General features: G+C 33.6%; 3 protein-coding genes and 1 non-coding gene across 5 annotated transcripts in view; all 4 read right to left on the bottom strand.

The window, feature by feature from the left end:
• The window catches only part of LOC125604865 (photosystem II protein D1), a 3,308-nt gene extending 2,865 nt beyond the window's left edge, over nt 1-443 (bottom strand). Inside the window, exon 1 of the mRNA XM_048775043.1 lies at nt 1-443. This exon is cut by the window's left edge and continues 2,865 nt beyond it. The gene's annotated coding sequence lies outside the window, so the exon portion shown is untranslated.
• A 4,019-nt stretch (nt 444-4,462) lies between these two features.
• On the bottom strand, nt 4,463-4,550 carry TRNAS-GCU. The gene has a single exon. It is a non-coding gene; the product is annotated as a tRNA-Ser (tRNA).
• A 1,732-nt stretch (nt 4,551-6,282) lies between these two features.
• On the bottom strand, nt 6,283-13,882 carry LOC125604866 (ATP synthase subunit alpha, chloroplastic-like). The gene is made up of 2 exons (XM_048775044.1): nt 8,682-13,882; nt 6,283-7,965 (listed from the first exon to the last, which is right to left on the bottom strand). Exon 2 carries the CDS (start codon nt 7,485-7,487, stop codon nt 6,705-6,707), a length of 783 nt encoding a protein of 260 aa, XP_048631001.1. The 5' UTR covers nt 7,488-7,965; nt 8,682-13,882; the 3' UTR covers nt 6,283-6,704.
• On the bottom strand, nt 8,893-19,074 carry LOC125604864 (DNA-directed RNA polymerase subunit beta'). 2 transcript variants are annotated; one of them, XM_048775041.1, is made up of 2 exons: nt 18,622-19,074; nt 8,893-17,844 (listed from the first exon to the last, which is right to left on the bottom strand). In XM_048775041.1, the coding sequence occupies exons 1-2, from the start codon at nt 19,072-19,074 to the stop codon at nt 16,234-16,236; spliced, it is 2,064 nt and encodes a 687-aa protein (XP_048630998.1). In that variant the 3' UTR covers nt 8,893-16,233. The 2 variants fall into 2 exon arrangements, with proteins under 2 accessions (XP_048630998.1, XP_048630999.1); XM_048775042.1 differs by lacking the exon at nt 18,622-19,074 and having other exon boundaries at nt 8,893-17,892.
• Between the last annotated feature and the right edge of the window lie 906 nt (nt 19,075-19,980).

Below are 19,980 nucleotides of genomic sequence, written 5' to 3'. Positions count from 1 at the left end.
AGATTTTTTTACATTTTTTCCTTCGATAGAGGATCCCAACCTTAGGGAAAATGGAATTTCTACAATCACTGCAAATAAAACAGATATCATTTGATAATAGAAATTATTGGTATGCCCCAGATTTTTGTTCAAATCCTTAGTGGGAATAATCAAACGATTCTGTTCGTACATTCGCAAAATTAAGCGTTTCACAATTAGTGAACTATATTTTTTGTCATAATCCGCATTTTCCAAGAAAATAGGGCGGTTTCTATTTAATCTATTTAAACCGTGATCATAAGCAAGTACATAAATATAGTCCCGAAAAAAAAGTGGATATAGAAAACTCTGTTGACGAGCCCCATCGAACTCTAAATATCCTTGAAATTTCTCCATTTGGATTAAAATTCGATTTGAACTAAAAGTAAAGTCTTTATTTTCTTGAGTTCTGAAATGACACATAGTGCGATACAGTCAAAATAAGGTATTAGATTACGAAAGCACTAAATACCTCATAAACAGGTAGACTGCTAACTGGATTCTCTATCTTTAAGAGGTTTCTGTTCGTTATATTATAAAATAACAAAACAAGATGATTAGAAATCCTTTATTTTTTTAACCTAATCGCTCTTTTGATTTTGGAAATATATATATATATATTTTTTTATCAATATACTGCTTCTTTTACACATCCATCTACAACCTAACCCAAACGGACTAGGTAAAAAATAATTAGGACTCACGAAAAAATTGATAATAACACGCAAGAAAAAAATTCCTTCCCATACCCGTATTAGGTACTAATCTATTTTTAACATTTAATTAGATCGGGTAATTTTTCAAATTACGAATGGAAGCTCGTTTCTTTTTTTTTTCTTAGAATAAGGAAAACTGGTTTTTTATCCATCCATTTATATTTATTCACTCGACCCAAATTGGAATTCTTCTTTTTTTTTTTATTTTCTAATCGGTACAATCTTGTCGAAAATAAAAAAAAATGTTATCTGAATTCTCCCTTGATACGACATGCTATTTTTTCCGTTCATTCCTTTCAGGATCAGTCGTGGTCTTACAAACTCTACCGCGGATCTGGACGAATCCTTTTCTTCATACAAATGTGTAAAAGATGCTAGTCGCACTTAAAAGCCGAGTACTCTACCGTTGAGTTAGCAACCCCCCCCACAAAAAAAAGCAAGTACTGCAAATATGTAGATACAACCAGAATAAAGAAAAAAAGAAAAATCCAGTCATGTGTGCGTCAGGGAGAAATAGATCTATTTCTCTATGAGAGAATTATATTTGGTCCATACACTGTTGTCAATATGATTGTAAATTTTTAATATAGCGAAAAGAATAGAAAAAATAAAAAAGTTTAACCCCCTGGTTTGTGAGTTCATACAAGGAATGAAAACTAAGCCGAATAGGATAATCTCAAATCTTTCTATTTCTATATATATTAATATATTATTTATTATACAGTATGATTTTATATATTTTCTATACAATAATTCTATACAATAAAATTTTGTATTTATACAAAATTTAGAATTTCTATAAATCCAAAAATTTTTTAATAAATTTGTTTTTTATTATAAAACATGGTAGTTTTTAGCAGGATATTTGTTAGTTTTCATACCTTTAGGAAGAATACTAATAATAAATGGAAATTCTAATAAATCAAAATAAATATGATGGAAACGAAAGAGGAGGAAAGAAAAGAGTAGATCAAATTTTATACCAAGCTATATATGAGTCTTTAACATCCTCTTTTTTATAGTTCATTAATTCAATTTCGTTTTATTAAGACTTAATTCCGTAAAAATCCCTGCCTTCTTTGAAATATCATGAACTGTTCTTGTTGGTTGAGCGCCCTTTTTAAGGAAATCGAGAATAGCAGGAAGATTTAAATAAGTTTGATTAGTTATCGGATCATAAAACCCCACCTTCCGAAGATCTCTTCCTTCTCTTCGGGATCGAACATCAATTGCAACGATTCGATAAATGGCTCATTGGGATAGATGTATATGAATAATACCCCCCCCCGAGAAACGTATACGAGGCTTTGGCCTCATACGGCTCGAGAAAAAAATGCAATGAGTATAAGTTAACTCTCTTTATAAAATTCAAACATTAAATTAATTAGCCAGTATTGAAACCCTAACTATTTTTTTTCATAAAAAGCGTTCGTAACATTCGTACTCTCGTAACTCAAGTTAAATAACTCTCAAATATCTCACCAGAGACTCCTTAAGTACTCTTTTTATTGAGTAGTCTCTAACCTTTTTTTGTTTGTCTCATTTTTTCGAATCAATTTTGATTCTTCATTCTGATCTAGTTGTTCAAACAATTGAAAAAGGGATTTCCTTGTTTCAGGATTCTTTATCCTTACTTTGAATCTTTGGGTTTAGACATTACTTCGGTGATCTTGATCGTTTTATTAAAAAAGGGCAGCAACAAGCCCCTTATTTTGTTTATGATTTCTTTTCTTTCTATCAAAGAATCATACAAACGCTTGATTCACGCATGATAGACTTTTAATTCAAAGAATTTTACACTTTTACGAAAATTTCCTTTTCCATTGTAAAATTACTTGAAAGGGCTTTTTTTCAATATAAAAATAAAAAGACTTACGAAGTTGTTCCAACTTATTGATTCGCACTAACCCTAGATCCTTACTCCTGCGAAAGGAATAAAAACTTTCTATTCTCCTCGAGCTCCATCCTGTACTCTTTTTTATATTCAAAAAGGTGTAGGACTCTCGTAAAATAGAACACAAAATGTCGAGCCAAGAGCACCTATATTCCTAATATAAAAGGTGGCGGATCAAAACATCCACAGCAGATCATGTCCTTCAATTCAAGTCGCACGTTGCTTTCTACCACATCGTTTTAAACGAAGTTTTACCATAACATTCCTTTAGTTTGTGTAATTGATTCAATTATGGAATCATGAATAGTCATAGTTCAGTCAGTATATCGTAATCTATACTTTTTCTTTCTCTATGAATGGAATAGTGAATCTACGCGTAAAAGGTTCAGTCAGAATTCAAATGAATTCCACATTAAATTCTATATATGTAAAAATATGTAAAATCGAAATTTGAATAGAAATCTATATTTATATATATAAATATATATATAAATATATTTTTTTTTATTAAAACTCGTAGAATCTACGGTTCTACCTTACTTACCTACATCACACACAACTAAAAAAAGCAAATAGATTTTTTGTAATTTCGGGTGAAAAAGAAGTTTATTCTTCTTTTCATTTCAATATTTTATTCTTAAAAAATATTGTTTTTTTAAACAGAAAGAAAAAGATGGTGTACAAAGGCAATAGAAGATTTATTTCGTAATGACTGGACTCTGGGACGGAAGGATTCGAACCTCCGAATAGCGGGACCAAAACCCGTTGCCTTACCGCTTGGCTACGCCCCATTTTTATTTTTATTCAAGACTACTAAAAGAGTAATATTGCTATTGGTTGTTCGTCAATTCAATTTCAGCCCAAATGAAATATAGATTACATTGGTGCTATAGTTTTGACACGTGTAGATAGCAAATCAAACTTACTTTATTGATCATTACATAGAATTCAATTAAGATATTGTATGAAAATATTATTTCTTTCATTCTCATAAGAGAATGAAAGGATTTTTGATTGAGTAAGTTCAACAAAGTCTTTTTAGACTATCTTTCTTTATTTATTTATTTTTTTCCTTATATAAAAAATATATTAATAACTCAATCAAAATTAAATTATCCACAAGAACACCAATTTTTGTTATGCTTAATATATTTAATTTGATCTGTATTTGTTTTAATTCGGCCCTTTTTTCAAGCACTTTTTTAGTCGCCAAATTGCCGGAGGCCTACGCCTTTTTGAATCCAATCGTAGATGTTATGCCCGTAATACCTCTTTTCTTTCTTCTCTTAGCCTTTGTTTGGCAAGCAGCTGTAAGTTTTCGATGAAATTATTAATACTGTCTTAGAAAAATTCACGATTTTGATTCTTCCAACAATTCAAATCAAAAGATCAAAAAATCTTGACGTAGGAAGGAACTCTCAATTCAAACATTGAATTTTTTTGGTAGCCATACTAAATCTGGATCATTTGATTTCCTCAGTTTTATCCTCTTTTCTCTAAATGAAAGAACTTAATTAGATTCGAGTTCACTCACAAAAAAAGTATCTAGATATTTAGTATAAAAATAGAGAATCTATTCTCTTTTTTTTTTTTTTAAAAAAAAGTAAGATCTTGGAGATTGTGTAATGCTTACTCTCAAACTTTTTGTATACACTGTAGTTATATTCTTTGTTTCTCTCTTCATATTTGGATTCCTATCTAATGATCCAGGACGTAATCCGGGACGTGAAGAATAAAAAAGAAAGGTTTTTTATTACTTTATTTAATATTTAAATAGTGGAAATGTGCGAATTTTATTAGGATTTTATCTATTTCACATCATCAAAAAGGGGAAGGGAAAGAGAGGGATTCGAACCCTCGGTACGATTAACTCGTACAATGGATTAGCAATCCAACGCTTTAGTCCACTCAGCCATCTCTCCTAATCGAAAAGGAATACTTTTTAGGTTCCATTAGACAAAAAAACGGCTTAAAAAAAAACTTTCTCCACTTTATTCTTAAAAAAGTTTTTTTTTTTAGATTATTCTTTATCTTTAATAATACTTTAATTATATATATATTTTCATTTTCTATATTTTATTATATATATTATTTTATTATATATAAAAAATATAATATTATTTTTTCTTTTTTATTATATAAATAATATTTATATAATATTTATATTTATATATAATTAATATATATATTACTATTATATAACCTTTTTTATAGAACTTTCTCAGTAATTCTATTTACATAAAAACTGTAAATAAAGATTCAATAAAGAAAAGGCTCGAAAGAGAAATAAATAAAATCACAAAAATAGAAATAGAGAATCCTTTTTGATTTTGTCTCGTCCAAACACAAATAAAAGATCTTTTTTATTTTAATAGCCTGGCCTGGTCAGTCCCCAGCCGGGCCTTTTTTTGTTAAAGTTAAAAAGACCCATCCGATGGGTTTTTAGACAAAAAAGATCTGAAATAAAAAAAAGGAATCCTGCTTTGCCTAATTTTATTAAGTCTACGCTAGAATTTTCTCATTTTTTTTTCAGATTTTTTTTCTCCCGATTACTTTGTTCGACAAAAAGTAAATTTATATACAATAATTGGATTGTAGCGGGTATAGTTTAGTGGTAAAAGTGTGATTCGTTCCTTTAACCCCTTTAATAGTTAAAGGGTCTCTCGGTTTGATTAATCTTCCGATCAAAAACTTTATTTCTGAAAAGGATTTAGTCCTTTACCTTTCAATGAAAAATTCAAGGAAGATTATAGATTCTCGTAATTTGTATCCAAAGACTCTAATTAATTGTCAATTTGGATTATGAAATTTCGAAACATAATTTTTGAATTGGATGACTATTTACAATTCAATAAGTATAACAAGAGGATCCATGGATAAAGCCAGAAAAGTTTCTTTCTAATCGTAACTAAATCTTCAGTTCTATTTTTTGTTTGGTATAGAAAAAATTGAAGCAAAATAGCTATTAAACGAGAACTTTGGTTTACTAAAGACATCGACATATTATATTGTTTTAGCTCGGTGGAAACAAAATACTTTTCCTAAGGATTCCGTTAAATAGAAATAAAGAACGAAGTAACTAGAAAGATTTTTTGAGTTCGCCTTTTCTATCTTCTAGAAGGATCATCTATAAAGCAAAATTTTTCTGGGAAAGCCTCCAAACGGGAAAAAAGCTAACATAGATGTTATGAGTCAAATTTTGATTTAGTTCCCATCTTATTTTATTTGGGAATTTCGCCATCCATCATAAAGGAGCCGAATGAAACCAAAGTTTCATGTTCGGTTTTGAATTAGAGACGTTAAAAATATAAAACTGATCGATCGACGTCGACTAAAACCCTTAGCCTTCCAAGCTAACGATGCGGGTTCGATTCCCGCTACCCGCTCTAAATTCTAAATTGTCCCCTTTTTATTAGAGACAATTTTCTCTATTAGAATTGTCTAATAGCAATTGTGTAGTGAATTCACTACACAATTGCTAAAAAGATTTCGCACATTTAACAAATGGGAAGTTAAAAAAAGCGAAAAGCGTCCATTGTCTAATGGATAGGACATAGGTCTTCTAAACCTTTGGTATAGGTTCAAATCCTATTGGACGCAATATCAATATAGATATAAATATATTGATATTTATCTATTATTTCCATTTCTATATATTATAAGAATATTTTTATTCTGTTTAGAAAATTTATAAAAAATAAATATAATAAGAAATAAATTCTGAATGCTTTAAGATTTTATATTAAACATATACAGATATTAGTTCTATACTTATATATATTATATATAGACTTAACTTAAATATATTTCTATTTTTTATAATTTCTCCTGAAGTAGAAAACGTTCCAGTTGCTCTTTAATACCTTCTTTCAAAAAGCTTTCTGCTTCAGCGGTTAATGTCTTGGTAGAGGCTATTATTTCTTGGAACTCAGGTTTATTTGTTTTTAAATAAGTGCGTAGCTGAACGAGAAATTTTCTTACTTGTCCAATTTCTAATCCATCCAGATAACCATTTGTTCCGGTATAAATGGTCATTATCTGTTCTTCCACTGTGAGAGGGGCTGATTGGGATTGTTTCAGTAACTCACGCAATCGTTGACCTCTTGCCAATTGATTCTGAGTAGCTTGGCTCCTGTATAAGGCGCGAGGTATTGTAACGTAGCTGGGGAATCAGCCGTTTCAGCTACCACAATAGTGTAGTCCATTGCCCCTCGTTCCTGTAAACTAGTCACTACCTGAGCCACGGAAGAAGCTTTTTGACCAATAGCCACATAAACACATATTACATTTTGACCTTGTTGATTGAGAATTGTATCTGTGGCTACTGCTGTTTTACCGGTCTGTCTGTCACCAATAATTAATTCCCGCTGGCCGCGTCCTATAGGGATCATGGAATCAATAGCAATAAGTCCTGTTTGAAGAGGCTCATATACAGAACGTCTCGAAATAATACCTGGGGCAGGAGATTCAATTAACCGAGATTCAGAAGCTGAAATCTTACCTCGACCATCAATAGGGTTAGCCAAGGCGTTTATAACACGCCCCAAATAAGCCTCACTCACGGGTATCTGAGCAATTTTTCCCGTAGCTTTGACTGAACTTCCTTCTTGGATCATCAAACCGTCACCCATTAATACAACACCAACATTATTTGATTCTAAATTAAGGGCAATACCTATAGTACCCTCCTCAAATTCTACTAATTCACCTGCCATTACTTCATCAAGACCATAAATCCGAGCGATGCCGTCGCCCACTTGAAGTACGGTACCGGTATTTACAATCGTCACTTCTCTATTATATTGCTCAATACGTTCACGGATAATATTACTAATTTCATCGGCTTTAATGGTTACCATGAGTATTGTCCTAATTCTTTTTTGGAAGAAAAAAAAAAATAATGCCTATCATAATCGTAAGGAAAGAGCTAATCAGTAATTTCTTTCATCGTACCAAACATACCAATATTTGCATTAATAGTACGTAAATGTAACTCATTACTCAAACAACTATTTAGGGTTCCTATAGCTCCCTGTAAAGCTTGTTGGAAAACCCGTTCACGGACTTGATTAATTGTTCTTTGTTGCTCAAAAAGAATGGTTTCGTTTTTGTAATTTTCTAATTGTTTCAAAGTCCTAGAAGTTGAATTAATCAAATTTACTTTTTCTCGTTCGATTTCAGAGTATCCATTTACGCGAAACTGATCCGCCTCCATTTCTACTTTACGCAGGCGAGCTCGGGCGTTTTCTAATTGTTGAATAGCTCCTTCACGTAGTTCTTCTGAATTTCGAATAGTATTTAATATCCTCTGCTTTCGGTTATCTAATAAATCATTTAATGAAAGTAGATTATTCAGTAAAAAAAAAAGTTCTATGATCCCTTCCCGAACCAAACATGAATCTTTCGATTCATTTGGCTCTCATGCTCACGTATTCCAATCATTTATCAATTATGTATGAGACTTTCATTCCCATATTTTTCATGTAATGAGCCTATCCTCTCCCAATTTTGTTGTATTCAATTCATATTCAATATATATTTCTATCGAAAAAGATCACCAATCCAAGACAAAACTATTTGGAGGATTCTTCTGACCAATAAAAAATTGATAATTGTCAGCAAAGTTGTTTCTTTTTTTCTTGAAATCCAAAGAATTTTTATTACTTTATACGTAGGTTATCAATTCTGCATTATACAAAAAGACTCAAAAATTTTTATCGACATGAGTGTTTTATATCGAAAAAAGCCGAACTATTCTTTTTGAAAATCTTATTCATTTTTTAATTAGACTACATATGGTAGAAAGAGTACCATGTTGCATCTGAACTTCAAACGGTTTAGTTTTAACCATGTTAATTAATGGTCCCAAATTTTTGGTTGATAGAGAATCAAAGTCAAGTAGACTTACCAAAGAATAACGAAATGCTATGGTTCTAAAATATGATTTTTTATTGAATTTTGTATTCAGAAGTAATTCGCGGGATTAGGCACTCTTTGCTAGTTATAGTGCCACTGGACGAATCCAGCCTATTCTTGAAATGAACAACTCACACACACTCCCTTTCCAAAAAAGATCAATACACCGAAGACTACACTTAGATTTATTGGATTTGTTGCTAAAATATCGGTATTAAACCCGAAACTCCCGGCGGATGGCCAGTGACCCAAGTAAACGAAAGAATCGGTTAAATTTTTCATATAATCTCCTCTTCTAGCTAAACTATAAAAAAAAAGAACTCTGTCCTTTTTTTTTTTTATTCTTTGTTTTTTTGAATAAAAAGAAAATTTCGTTTAATAATTTATAATTTAATTTACCTATTTGGATATTTATAAACAGAATCAAAAACCTATTCTATTTACAAATTTATTTTCCAAAAATTTTTAATTTTCAATAATAATAATGAGACTTAATTAAAATTAAGCTAGAATTTGAGACCAAGTTTTATATCAATTTTAAAAAACCTAAACCTCCTTTTTGCGCAACACTCCTTAAAAAAAAATTTCCATTAAACTAAAAAGAATAAGGGGAAGGAAGAAAGCGAATCGATGTGTTAATTCCCCATCCTCAAATTAGTCCTTCCCAAGGGTTGTTGTCTCAATGAATAATTGTAGGAGTGAAATCTTGATAGAATAAAAAAAACTACGAAAAAAAAAATTCCTAATTTTATTATTTCTAGGATTAAACAAAAGGATTCGCAAATAAAAGCGCTAATGCTACAACTAGGCCATAAATTGTTAAAGCTTCCATAAAAGCCAAACTAAGCAATAAAGTACCTCGTATTTTTCCTTCTGCCTCAGGTTGTCTCGCGATACCTTCGACAGCTTGACCCGCAGCTGTACCTTGACCAACCCCAGGTCCAATAGAAGCAAGCCCAACAGCCAACCCAGCAGCAATAACCGAAGCAGCAGAAACCAGTGGATTCATGATAAGTTCCTCACACCAAAATAAAGAAATAGTTAATGATACAATCATCCAACGACTTAGGACTTAATTATAATTAAGTCATCGCTAAGATTCATCCAGCCAAAATAACCAAAAACTTGATAAGAATTACTTTGATATTAGTTCCTATCCACGGGATTTTGAAAAATGCATAATATATATATATACGACTTTTTTATGCCGTTTCTTTTTTGTGAACCATTCTTTTCTTTTAATTCTTCGTTCTTTTTTTGATCGTTTTTTTCAGCCAATTCACAGATAAAAAGTAAGAACTTATAATCGAATCGTTATCTAAATAGAAATTCACAAAAATAGTGGGGCAGATTATATAGATCTTTAACTTATATATACCTAGTCAATATCAAATATGACATATACAAGTGTTTCTTACATAACGTAAACCAACTATTCGATAATTGGGCTAACCTAAATTTGAAAAAAAAAAATAGTTAATGATGACCCTCCATGGATTCACCTATATAAGCCGCAGCTAAAGTGGCAAAAATGAGAGCTTGAATCCCGCTTGTAAATAATCCAAGGAACATGACAGGTATAGGAACCACTAAAGGTACTAAAGAAACAAGAACAACAACTACTAATTCATCGGCTAATATATTTCCGAAAAGTCGAAAACTCAGTGATAGGGGTTTTGTAAAATCTTCTAAGATGTTAATGGGTAAAAGAATTGGAGTTGGTTGAATGTATTTACTGAAATACCCTAATCCTTTTTTGCTAAGACCCGCATAAAAATATGCTACTGATGTGAGTAAAGCTAAAGCAACCGTCGTATTTATATCATTCGTTGGTGCTGCTAACTCCCCTTGAGGTAACTGGATAATTTTCCACGGTAAAAGGGCTCCTGACCAGTTAGAAACAAAAATAAATAAAAACAGGGTTCCAATAAAGGGAACCCATGGACCGTATTCTTCTCCAATCTGGGTTTGACTCACATCTCGAATGAATTCAAGGACAAATTCAAAGAAGTTTTGGCCGCCAGTTGGAATGGTTTGTGGATTGCGAACCGCTAGAGCTGCGGAACCTAATAAGATAGCAATTACAACCCAAGAAGTAATAAGGACTTGCGCATGGACTTGGAACCCCCCTATTTGCCAATAGAAATGTTGGCCTACTTCTACACCAGATATCTCATATAACCCTTCTTTTATTAGTGTATTGATGGAACATGATAAAACATTCATATTGCCCTCTGACAGAAATAAGAACTTTAAATTATTTTGATTCAAGACCCCCCCTTTTTTTTTACTTATTTACTTGAATTTTTATTTTAGTTTTGGATACCAACTAAACGAATCACACAATATACCCAGTTTTTTATCTCTTTTTCTTTTGTATGATTCAGGAATAGTAACCGATTTTATAAATCGAAATACAGGGAGCCCCTCCCTCAAAAAAAATTGATTTATTTATCTTATTATTAATCAAGAATTTTGTATATAGCTAGAACGACCCTCACAAATTGCGAATACTAATTTGTTAAGAATGAATCGAATTGAAGCTATAGCGTCATCATTTGCTGGAATAGAAATATCCGCGAGATCGGGATTACAATTTGTATCGATTAAAGAAATGGTTGGAATTCCCAAAGTTATACATTCTCGAAGAGCCGTATATTCTTCTTGCTGATCGATGATGATTACAATATCAGGCAATCCCGTCATATATTTAATCCCGCCTAGATATGTTTCCAAGCGAGATAATTGTCTCTTCAACACAGCTGCATCCCTTTTCGGAAGACGGTTGAATCCCTCTGTCTTTTGTTCAGTTCTCAAGTCCCTAAACTTATGAAGTCTTTTTTCTGTAGTAGACCAATTTGTTAACATGCCGCCGAGCCACTTTTTATTAACATAATGACACCGAGCCCTTATTGCAGCCCGCGACACTAAATCAGCTGCTTTATTTTTTGTCCCAACAATTAAGAATTGTTTTCCCCTACTTGCTGCATCAAAAACTAAATCACAAGCTTCTGATAAAAAACGAGCAGTTCTAGTCAGATTTATAATATGAATACCTTTACGCTTTGCAGAAATATAAGGTGCCATTCTAGGATTCCATTTCCTAGTACCATGCCCAAAATGAACTCCTGCTCTCATCATCTCTTCCAAATCGATGTTCCAATATCTTTTTGTCATTTCTTTTCACACTTAAAAGGGGGGTACCCAAAACTAAAATAAAAATTTGTTCCAATGGAACCTTCTCTTGTCCGTTTATGCACGAGCCGAGCCATTATTTTGTATTCATTATTATCTTTATTAGTGTTAACAAATTATTAAAGCAAATGACTACAGCAAACAATAAAACATGAAATTCAAAACAGGAATCTGCTATTAGGAATTATTCAATTCTAGAAAAGGCAGATTTGTAAATAGAAGAGTCACAAAATTCCCTGTGATAAAATAAAATATCTCTCATATCTCCCTCTAATAAAGATAAATTCTTTGTTTTTTTTTCAAAAAGAATATTGGTATGTTGCCGTGAACAATGCACCAATCCTTTGTTGAACCCGGTCCCGGCGGGGATCACACCCCCTAGAACAACATTTTCTTTCAGGCCTTTCAACCAATCGATACGACCCCGAAGAGCAGCTTTTGCTAAAACTCTAGCAGTTTCTTGAAAACTTGCTTCGGATATAAAACTTTGAGTATTCAAAGATGCTCGAGTTATTCCTAATAAAACGGCTCGATAACAGATTGCTTCTTCTAAAGCACGCCCCGTGCGTTCTGCTCGTAACAATCCAATCAATTCTCCAGGTAAAAAAACATTAGACATTCCCTCTTCTGAAACCAAAACTTTTGATGTTATTTGACGTACAATAATTTCGATATGCCTATTATGAATCTGCACCCCCTGGGATCGATAAACCTTTTGAATCTTATTAACCAAAGAAATACGACTTTGCACTATAGTTAGCTCAGCACCAATCAAGAATCCCCAAGGAATTCCAAGAATTCTTGTTATACACCTGTTCCAACCCTTAATCCGCTTTTCTAAGTTCAGTGATATTGAATCAATCGAGCGGACTTCTAACACCTGTTCTACTTTTGGAAGACCTTGGGTTATATCACCGGATCTCGATTTTTCATATATAAATGTAACTAATGTATCCCCTTCGTAAAGAATTTCTCTATAATGCCCGTGAACTTTTGCTCCCGGAGTAGCCAAATAGGGCTTAGCGGATCTTATTACTACAGAATCCCTTTGAACAATTAAAACTTGACCCGATTTTAGGTATGGTTCTTTTTTGGCTATACATAGATTTTCACAAAAAAATTGTCCAAGACTTATTATTGTGGACGTTTCCTCACAATAATAATTATTATAATTTTGATGAAGAAAATACCAATTCAATTTGAATGGATTCAAAACAAGGTTACTGTATGGATCTAGATTAAAAATTCTTCCGTTTTCATCTATTAAATAAGAGTGAATTATTTGAAAAATATATTTGAAGTTATCAAGTTGCAAATATTTAATTACAGAGATCTGATTATAAGTTAGTAAAGGCAAAAATGAATAAAAATTCGAAATTTGAATGGCTGTTCCTAAGGGGCCCGACGAATTTTGAATTGTAATTAGAGGTTTTTTTTTTATTGATTGGTTTATAACATTGTGATATTTTACATGATTAAATGGACCGATTCTAAAACAATTAGAGGATGATAAAATTAACAAAGATTGGGATTCCTTATTTCTGAACATACGAATAGTTCCATGATTTTGTCTAAGCGATTGTTGAAGAATGCCAGCCTTGGGAGAAAGCGAATAAAACGGATTCACGGAATCTGCAGAGATCAATCCCGAATCCGGCGGATTATTTCTTTTTCTTATATACGAAATATGGGATTTCACTAAGCCAATTCTTATGAAATCTCGAATCAAACCCTTTGTACTTACTTCAACAACGAAAGCGCGGACCTCCTCGAGGGAAGAATTTTTGTTGTCTTGGTCCCAATTCAAGACTAAACAAGTGCGAACCAATTGAATACTTGTGTCAGAAATTCCTCGAGTTGGTTTACCATTTCCATAAAGGATATAGTTGAAAACTCGAAGTTGAATATTATCCTTTTCCCGAAAGAGATCTTGTGGGAAGAGTGTTGCTAAATTTATACTGTCCATTATCTCATAGGTAGCTACGGGCCGCACCAAAACAAAAAACTTTTTCTTGGTTGGTGTGATCCGTTGGGCATAAATCCAATTTTTTAAATTTTTTGATTCTTTAGAGTTTGTTTTTCCCCTTCCTGGCGGTATCAAGATGCCACTATGTCGGGATATCTTATCTGTCTTGTCCGGAAAATGGATATCCCCCGAAAATATTTTGAGTTCAATCCTTTTTTTTTTTCTCTCCACTCGGATCAACCCGCCGACTTGGCTTCTTATATTTAAAGTGATTCGTGTATCGACTCCAATGATACTATAGTTCTGTACCATTATGGCGGAGGATTCGGGTAAAATATGCACTTCCTCAGGAATGAAAAAAAAGCGATCTACTTTCATTTCGTATTTTGTCTTAAATTTTTGGACTCCTCGATACTCAATCATATCCTCTTTTTGGACGATTGAGTCCGCCTTTAGAGTTCCATATTTAAGAATTCCGGAACTCTTTCTTCTGTATCTAGGATCATCAAAAAAAGCAAAAATACTGTTTCTACGGAAAATACCATTTATGGGTATTTCAATCGAGATACCTGAATGTGGTATGAACTCTTTCGCTTGCTCTTGAATCGATTGGAATGGAATGAGAAATCTATTTCTTCGCCTTTTTGCTAATAAATCCGAATTCTCATGAAAAATAGCAGAATATATGAAATTATAATGACTAGTACCTACGATTCCATTCAATTCTGAATAATTGGGAATCCCAGATTTTTTTTTATCAGAAAAATCTGAACTGAAAAATTTTTTGCTCACTTGATCATTATTCACTGAGAGGCTAGAAATAGATTTTCTTTCGACGGAAAGAAAGGGTATGTTCATTTGATCTTGATCTTTGTGGATCGAAAAAAGAATTAGACTAGATCCACAAGAACCTCCTGATAATATCCATAAATGACTTGTTTTTGGTAAAAGATGGACATTACTATATGTAAATTCGGGTGCATGGGATACATCAGTACTCCAATGCATTTCGCCCTCGGAGTCAGAATAAATATATTTTCTAACCCTCTCTTTAAAATGAAAAGTGGATGTTCCCTCGCGAATCTCAGCAATCACTTGTTCTGATTCCACATATTGATCATTTTGAACTAAAAGAAAACTTTTTGGTGGAATAGTCACGCTATGTATAATATCTTCGCTCTCAATAATTACAGACAAGTCTATATAACATAGAAAGGCAGGATGCCCGTGACGTGTACGTGTAGGATGAACCAAATCCTCATTAAATTTGATTTTTCCATTATAAGGGGCTCGTACATGTTCGGCAGTACCTCCTGTAAATACTCCACCGGTATGAAAAGTTCTTAATGTTAGTTGAGTCCCCGGTTCGCCAATAGATTGACCCGCAATAATACCTACAGCTTCCCCCAATTCAACTAGGTCACCATGAGTGGGACTCCGGCCATAACATAATCGACAGATCCAAGATGTACTCCGACAAGTAAAGGGAGTTCGAATAGATATTGATTGTGTTCCAAAGGTTATGAATCGATTGACAAGTCCAATCCCAAGATCTTGATTTCGAAAGGCGACACATCGGGAACCTATATATATATCGTCTGCTAAGACACGACCAATTAATGTTTGGATAAAAATTCTTTCTGACATCATCCGACTTTTATTTCGAGGACTCACAGAAATCCCTCGGATAGTGCCACAATCCGTTCGACGTACAACAATATGTTGAACTACTTCAACAAGTCGACGCGTAAGATATCCAGCATCTGATGTGCGGACCGCAGTATCTACAACTCCTTTACGGGCTCCATAGCAAGAAATAATATATTCTGTTAAAGACAGTCCTTCGCGTAAATTGCTTTGAATAGGTAAATCAATCATTTGTCCTTGGGGATCCGACATTAATCCTCTCATACCTACTAATTGATGTACTTGAGATGCATTTCCTCTAGCTCCCGAAAAAGACATCATATGGACTGGATTGAAAGGGTCCGTCATCCTAAAATTAGGATTCATTTCCTGTCGCAAATATTCACTTGTAGCATACCATATCTCAATAGATTGGCGTAATTTTTCTACCGCATGTACATTCCCATAATGATGGTGTTTTTCCAAAATCAAACTTTGTTGTTCAGCATCTTGGACAAGCCAGCCCTTAGAAGGTATCGTTAAAAGATCATCAATTCCTAATGAAATGGATGTAGCAGTTGCTTGCTGGAAACCCAGAGTCTTTACTTGATCTAGGATGTGTGATGTATATGCCATCCCGAAGTGATCTATTAATCGGCTAATAAGTCGTTTAATAGCAGTTCCATCTATCACTTTATTGTGAAATACCAGATTGGCCCGTTCCGCCATAAGTACCTCCATATTCTGCTGAATGGGATTCGACAATGAGTTTGAGTCAATGATTGCAAAACTTCCTTTTCTCGATCTTGATTTTTTAGGTCAGGAACTATGTCCGAGTTGACTCGGAGAGGTCCGAATTCACACGGGTGTCCTATAATTCTTTTTTTATGAATACCATATTATTAGGTATCATATGAACAAGCTTGAGAAAAACCTTGTATAGCTTCCTCGATTTCTCGATAAAAAGAAATATGACCAACTGTGGTTCGAATATATATACAAAAAGTTTGTTTTTTTACACTTCTTACTATCAGATAGTGTGCATAAATCTCATGATAGTTACCAAAAGATTCATAGTGAACTTCGATAGGAACTTCTTTTGAAGCAATAACGCGTTGATCTAATTGCCACCGAAGCCACAAAGGACTATCTAAATTGATTCTTTTCTGCCGATAAGCTCCAATTGCATCATAGGAATTGCAAAAAAAGGGTTCTTTCATATACTTATAGTTTGTTTCGTAAATTCTTTCATTTTGATAGTTTTTTCGATTACATGGATTATATCTGTTTGCACAAATACCTCGACGAGTGCCGCTCGTTAATACATAGAGTCCAATCAGCATATCTTGAGTCGGTACAGAAATGGGATCTCCAATAGCTGGAGATAAGAGATTCATATGAGAAAACATAAGTAAACGAGCCTCTGCTTGAGCTTCTAAAGATAAAGGCACATGAACAGCCATTTGATCCCCATCAAAGTCTGCATTGAACCCCTTACAAACTAATGGATGTAAACAAATAGTGCGTCCTTCCACTAAAATGGGTTGGAATGACTGTATGCCTAATCTATGTAGAGTAGGTGCTCTATTCAGTAATACGGGATGCCCCTGCATAACTTCTTGAAGGATTTCCCAGACAATCGGCTTTTTTTCACGAATTTGACTCTTAGCAACTCCTATGTTCGAAGCCAGATGTTGTCTAATTAGACCACGAATTACAAATGTCTGGAAGAGCTCTATTGCTATTTCGCGAGGCAATCCACAGCGATGTAATGAAAGTGAGGGTCCAACGACAATCACCGAACGCCCCGAATAATCGACCCGTTTGCCAAGCAGAGTCTCGCGAAATCTTCCCTCTTTTCCTTCAATTACATCTGAAAATGACTTGTAAACCTTATTATGACCATCCCTCATGGGTTGTCCACGGATTCCATTATCAAGAAGTGTATCCACGGCTTCTTGTACCAATTTTTCCTGACACATTACTAATTCCCCTGGTGTAGATCTACTTGTTGTTAATAGATCAGTAAGAGTATTGTTCCGATAGATAACTCTTCTATAGAGTTCATTAATATCTGAACTCATCAGTTTACCCCCTTCTATCTGAATGATGGGTCTCAACTCGGGAGGCAGAACCGGTAAGAGACATAAAATCATCCATTCCGGTTCTATATTTGTTCGAATAAAATGCTTAGCTAATTCCATACGTCTAACTAAAAAATCTTTTCTTCTTACAATTTTTCGATCTTCCCATTCATTCCCCGTGGGACCTTCTTCTCCTAATTGTTTCCATTCTACCAACGAATTTTCTATAATAATTCGCAAATCTAAATCGGCTAATTGTTCTCGGATAGCACCCGCCCCAGTAGAAATTTCTCGATTTCTAAATATATCGAAACCTTGAGTAGTAAAAAAAAGTGGGATGCTGTATTTCCAGGATTGAATTTCATATTCAAATGAACCTCGTAATCGTAAGAAAGTAGGTTTTTTCGTTATGGGCCTAGCAAAAGAAAAATTGGGATAGGGTCCACTATATGATCTCCCCCCCTCAAAACCGGACATGAAAGTTTCCTCTCATCCGGCTCAAGTAGTTATATCAAATAAAGATAAAGAAAGGGGTCGCACTTTCCAATTGTATTTTATAAAATCAAGTGAAAACCCAAAAAGAATCTACGCCTTACTCAAGTTCTCAGTGCAAACCAACCACCATTTCATTGATTCAATTAATTCTTCTTTGATTTCTATTTAGATTCTTTAGTGAATTCAAAATTACGACAGAAAAAAATGTCAAATTCTTGAGTAGTCTACTTCCCTTCGAATGCCGGAATACTTTTTACCTTAAGTGAAAGGAATGCCTTAGAATTCATACGGGATTTATTTGTCTATGTATTGTTCCATTCGATCTTTTAGGTCCTGCGTTACCTCGATGGTTATGCCACAATATTCTTAAAGCTTATATGCGATGTATAGACTTCTCCAACCATGACATATTTGTTTACTTCAATATAAAAAACCAAATTTCTTTTCGTTTAGAAAGATAAGGGAATGCTTAATTCGACAAAAAAAAGGTCTTCTTTTCACGAGGTACGACTATCAATTTGAAGTACTTTTTTTTTACTGAATCGACCATAGACCAATCGCCCTTGTTATTTGGGAGTATTGAATACACCCACAAGTCTGAGCTTCATGTTACTCTTTTCAAGAGACATGTCAGATCGAGGGCATCCCAAATTGATTGAAGGGGATGAGAGTTTATCATTCTTAAAAATAAAAATTTCGATCAAATCACACATCGCAGTATACTAGACCTTCTAATTCTTTAAGAGGTTTATCTAAAAGATTCGCAATATAACTAGGAAGACGTTTCAAATACCATACATGAGTTACAGGACATGTCAGTTTTATGTATCCCATTTGATATCTTCGTATCCGAGAATCAACAAATTCAACTCCACATTGTTCACAAAATTGCGAGTCTTCTTTTTCATCTCCGATCACTCGATAATTTCCACAAGCGCAAATTCCACTCTTTATAGGCCCAAAAATCCTTTCACAAAATAATCCATCTTTTTCCGGTTTATTGGTTTTGTAATGAAAAGTATAGGGTTTTGTCACCTCTCCAACTATCTCTCCATTAGGTATTTTTTTAGTGGCCCAAGCACTTATTTGCTGAGGAGAAACTAATCCAATTCGGAGTTGTTGATGTTTATACCGATCGATCATATAAGAAATTTTGTGATTCATTCCGATTAAACTTCCTTCCTATTAATCTGGAAATTCTTCTCAGATACAAGGAAATGATTCAGTTCCAGAGCCAAAGATCGTAGTTCTCGAACAAGTAATCGAAAAGATTCTGGAGCATCTTCTGGTTTAGGTATTGTTCCTCCAATGATAGTGGTACCAAGTACTTCTTGGCGAGCTCTAATATGATCAGATTTATAAGTAAGCATCTCTTGTTGGATCCCCACCTACACAAGAAAATTGTTGATAAAACTCCAAAATAGCATTTTCTTTTGACCCAATTTTTTTTTTCTCCTTATCGGTTAAGAAAGATAAGAAAATTTCAGGGTAGCAAACATTCTCTAGAATTTCTCTTAGATTCGAACCCATAGCTGATGATAGAACTAGAATAGATATTTTCTGTTTCCTACTCACACGAGCCCATATTCTTGCTTTTTTATCAATCTCTAATTCTAGCCTGCCCCCCCAATCTGATATTATGGTGCCGGTATAGACCGAAATCCCGTTATGATCCAATTCTGACTGGTAATAGATACCAGGACTTTGTAATATTTGATTGATCACAACTCGGTATATTCCGTTTACTATAGAAGTTCCAAGGGAATTCATTAAAGGAATGTTTCCAATAAAAATTCTTTGTTCTTGCATATTCCTATTGGTTTTCCAAATTAATCCCGCGGATACATATAATTCAGAAGAATATGTAAGTAATTCATAGACAGCATCTCGTTCTTTTATCAGAGGTTCTACCAATTGATATGTTTCCACAAATAATTGAAATTCAATTTCGTGATCTATATCTTCAATTTTTGGAAATTGCGAAAGTTCTTCTATTAAACCCTGATCAATAAACCGATAAAACCCTTCAAATTGTATCTGATTAAATCCGGGTATTGTAGATGTTCCCTC

This window comes from Brassica napus, unplaced genomic scaffold, assembly GCF_020379485.1.
Source record: "Brassica napus cultivar Da-Ae unplaced genomic scaffold, Da-Ae ScsIHWf_643;HRSCAF=944, whole genome shotgun sequence".
In the NCBI taxonomy this organism is placed as follows: Eukaryota; Viridiplantae; Streptophyta; class Magnoliopsida; order Brassicales; family Brassicaceae; genus Brassica; species Brassica napus.
Note: the sequence above shows the minus strand (reverse complement) of the source record. Positions and strands in the feature narration are given on the sequence as shown.

What these genes read in the sequence shown, in the direction of transcription:
- LOC125604864 (XM_048775041.1), bottom strand. Translation starts at nt 19,074, where the DNA reads ATGAATCACAAAATTTCTTATATGATCGATCGGTATAAACATCAACAA. An exon ending in AAGGTCTAGTATACTGCGAT is followed by an intron (nt 17,845 to 18,621) that starts GTGTGATTTGAT and finishes CCCTATCCCAAT; the next exon opens with TTTTCTTTTGCTAGGCCCAT.
- LOC125604866 (XM_048775044.1), bottom strand. Translation starts at nt 7,487, where the DNA reads ATGGTAACCATTAAAGCCGATGAAATTAGTAATATTATCCGTGAACGT.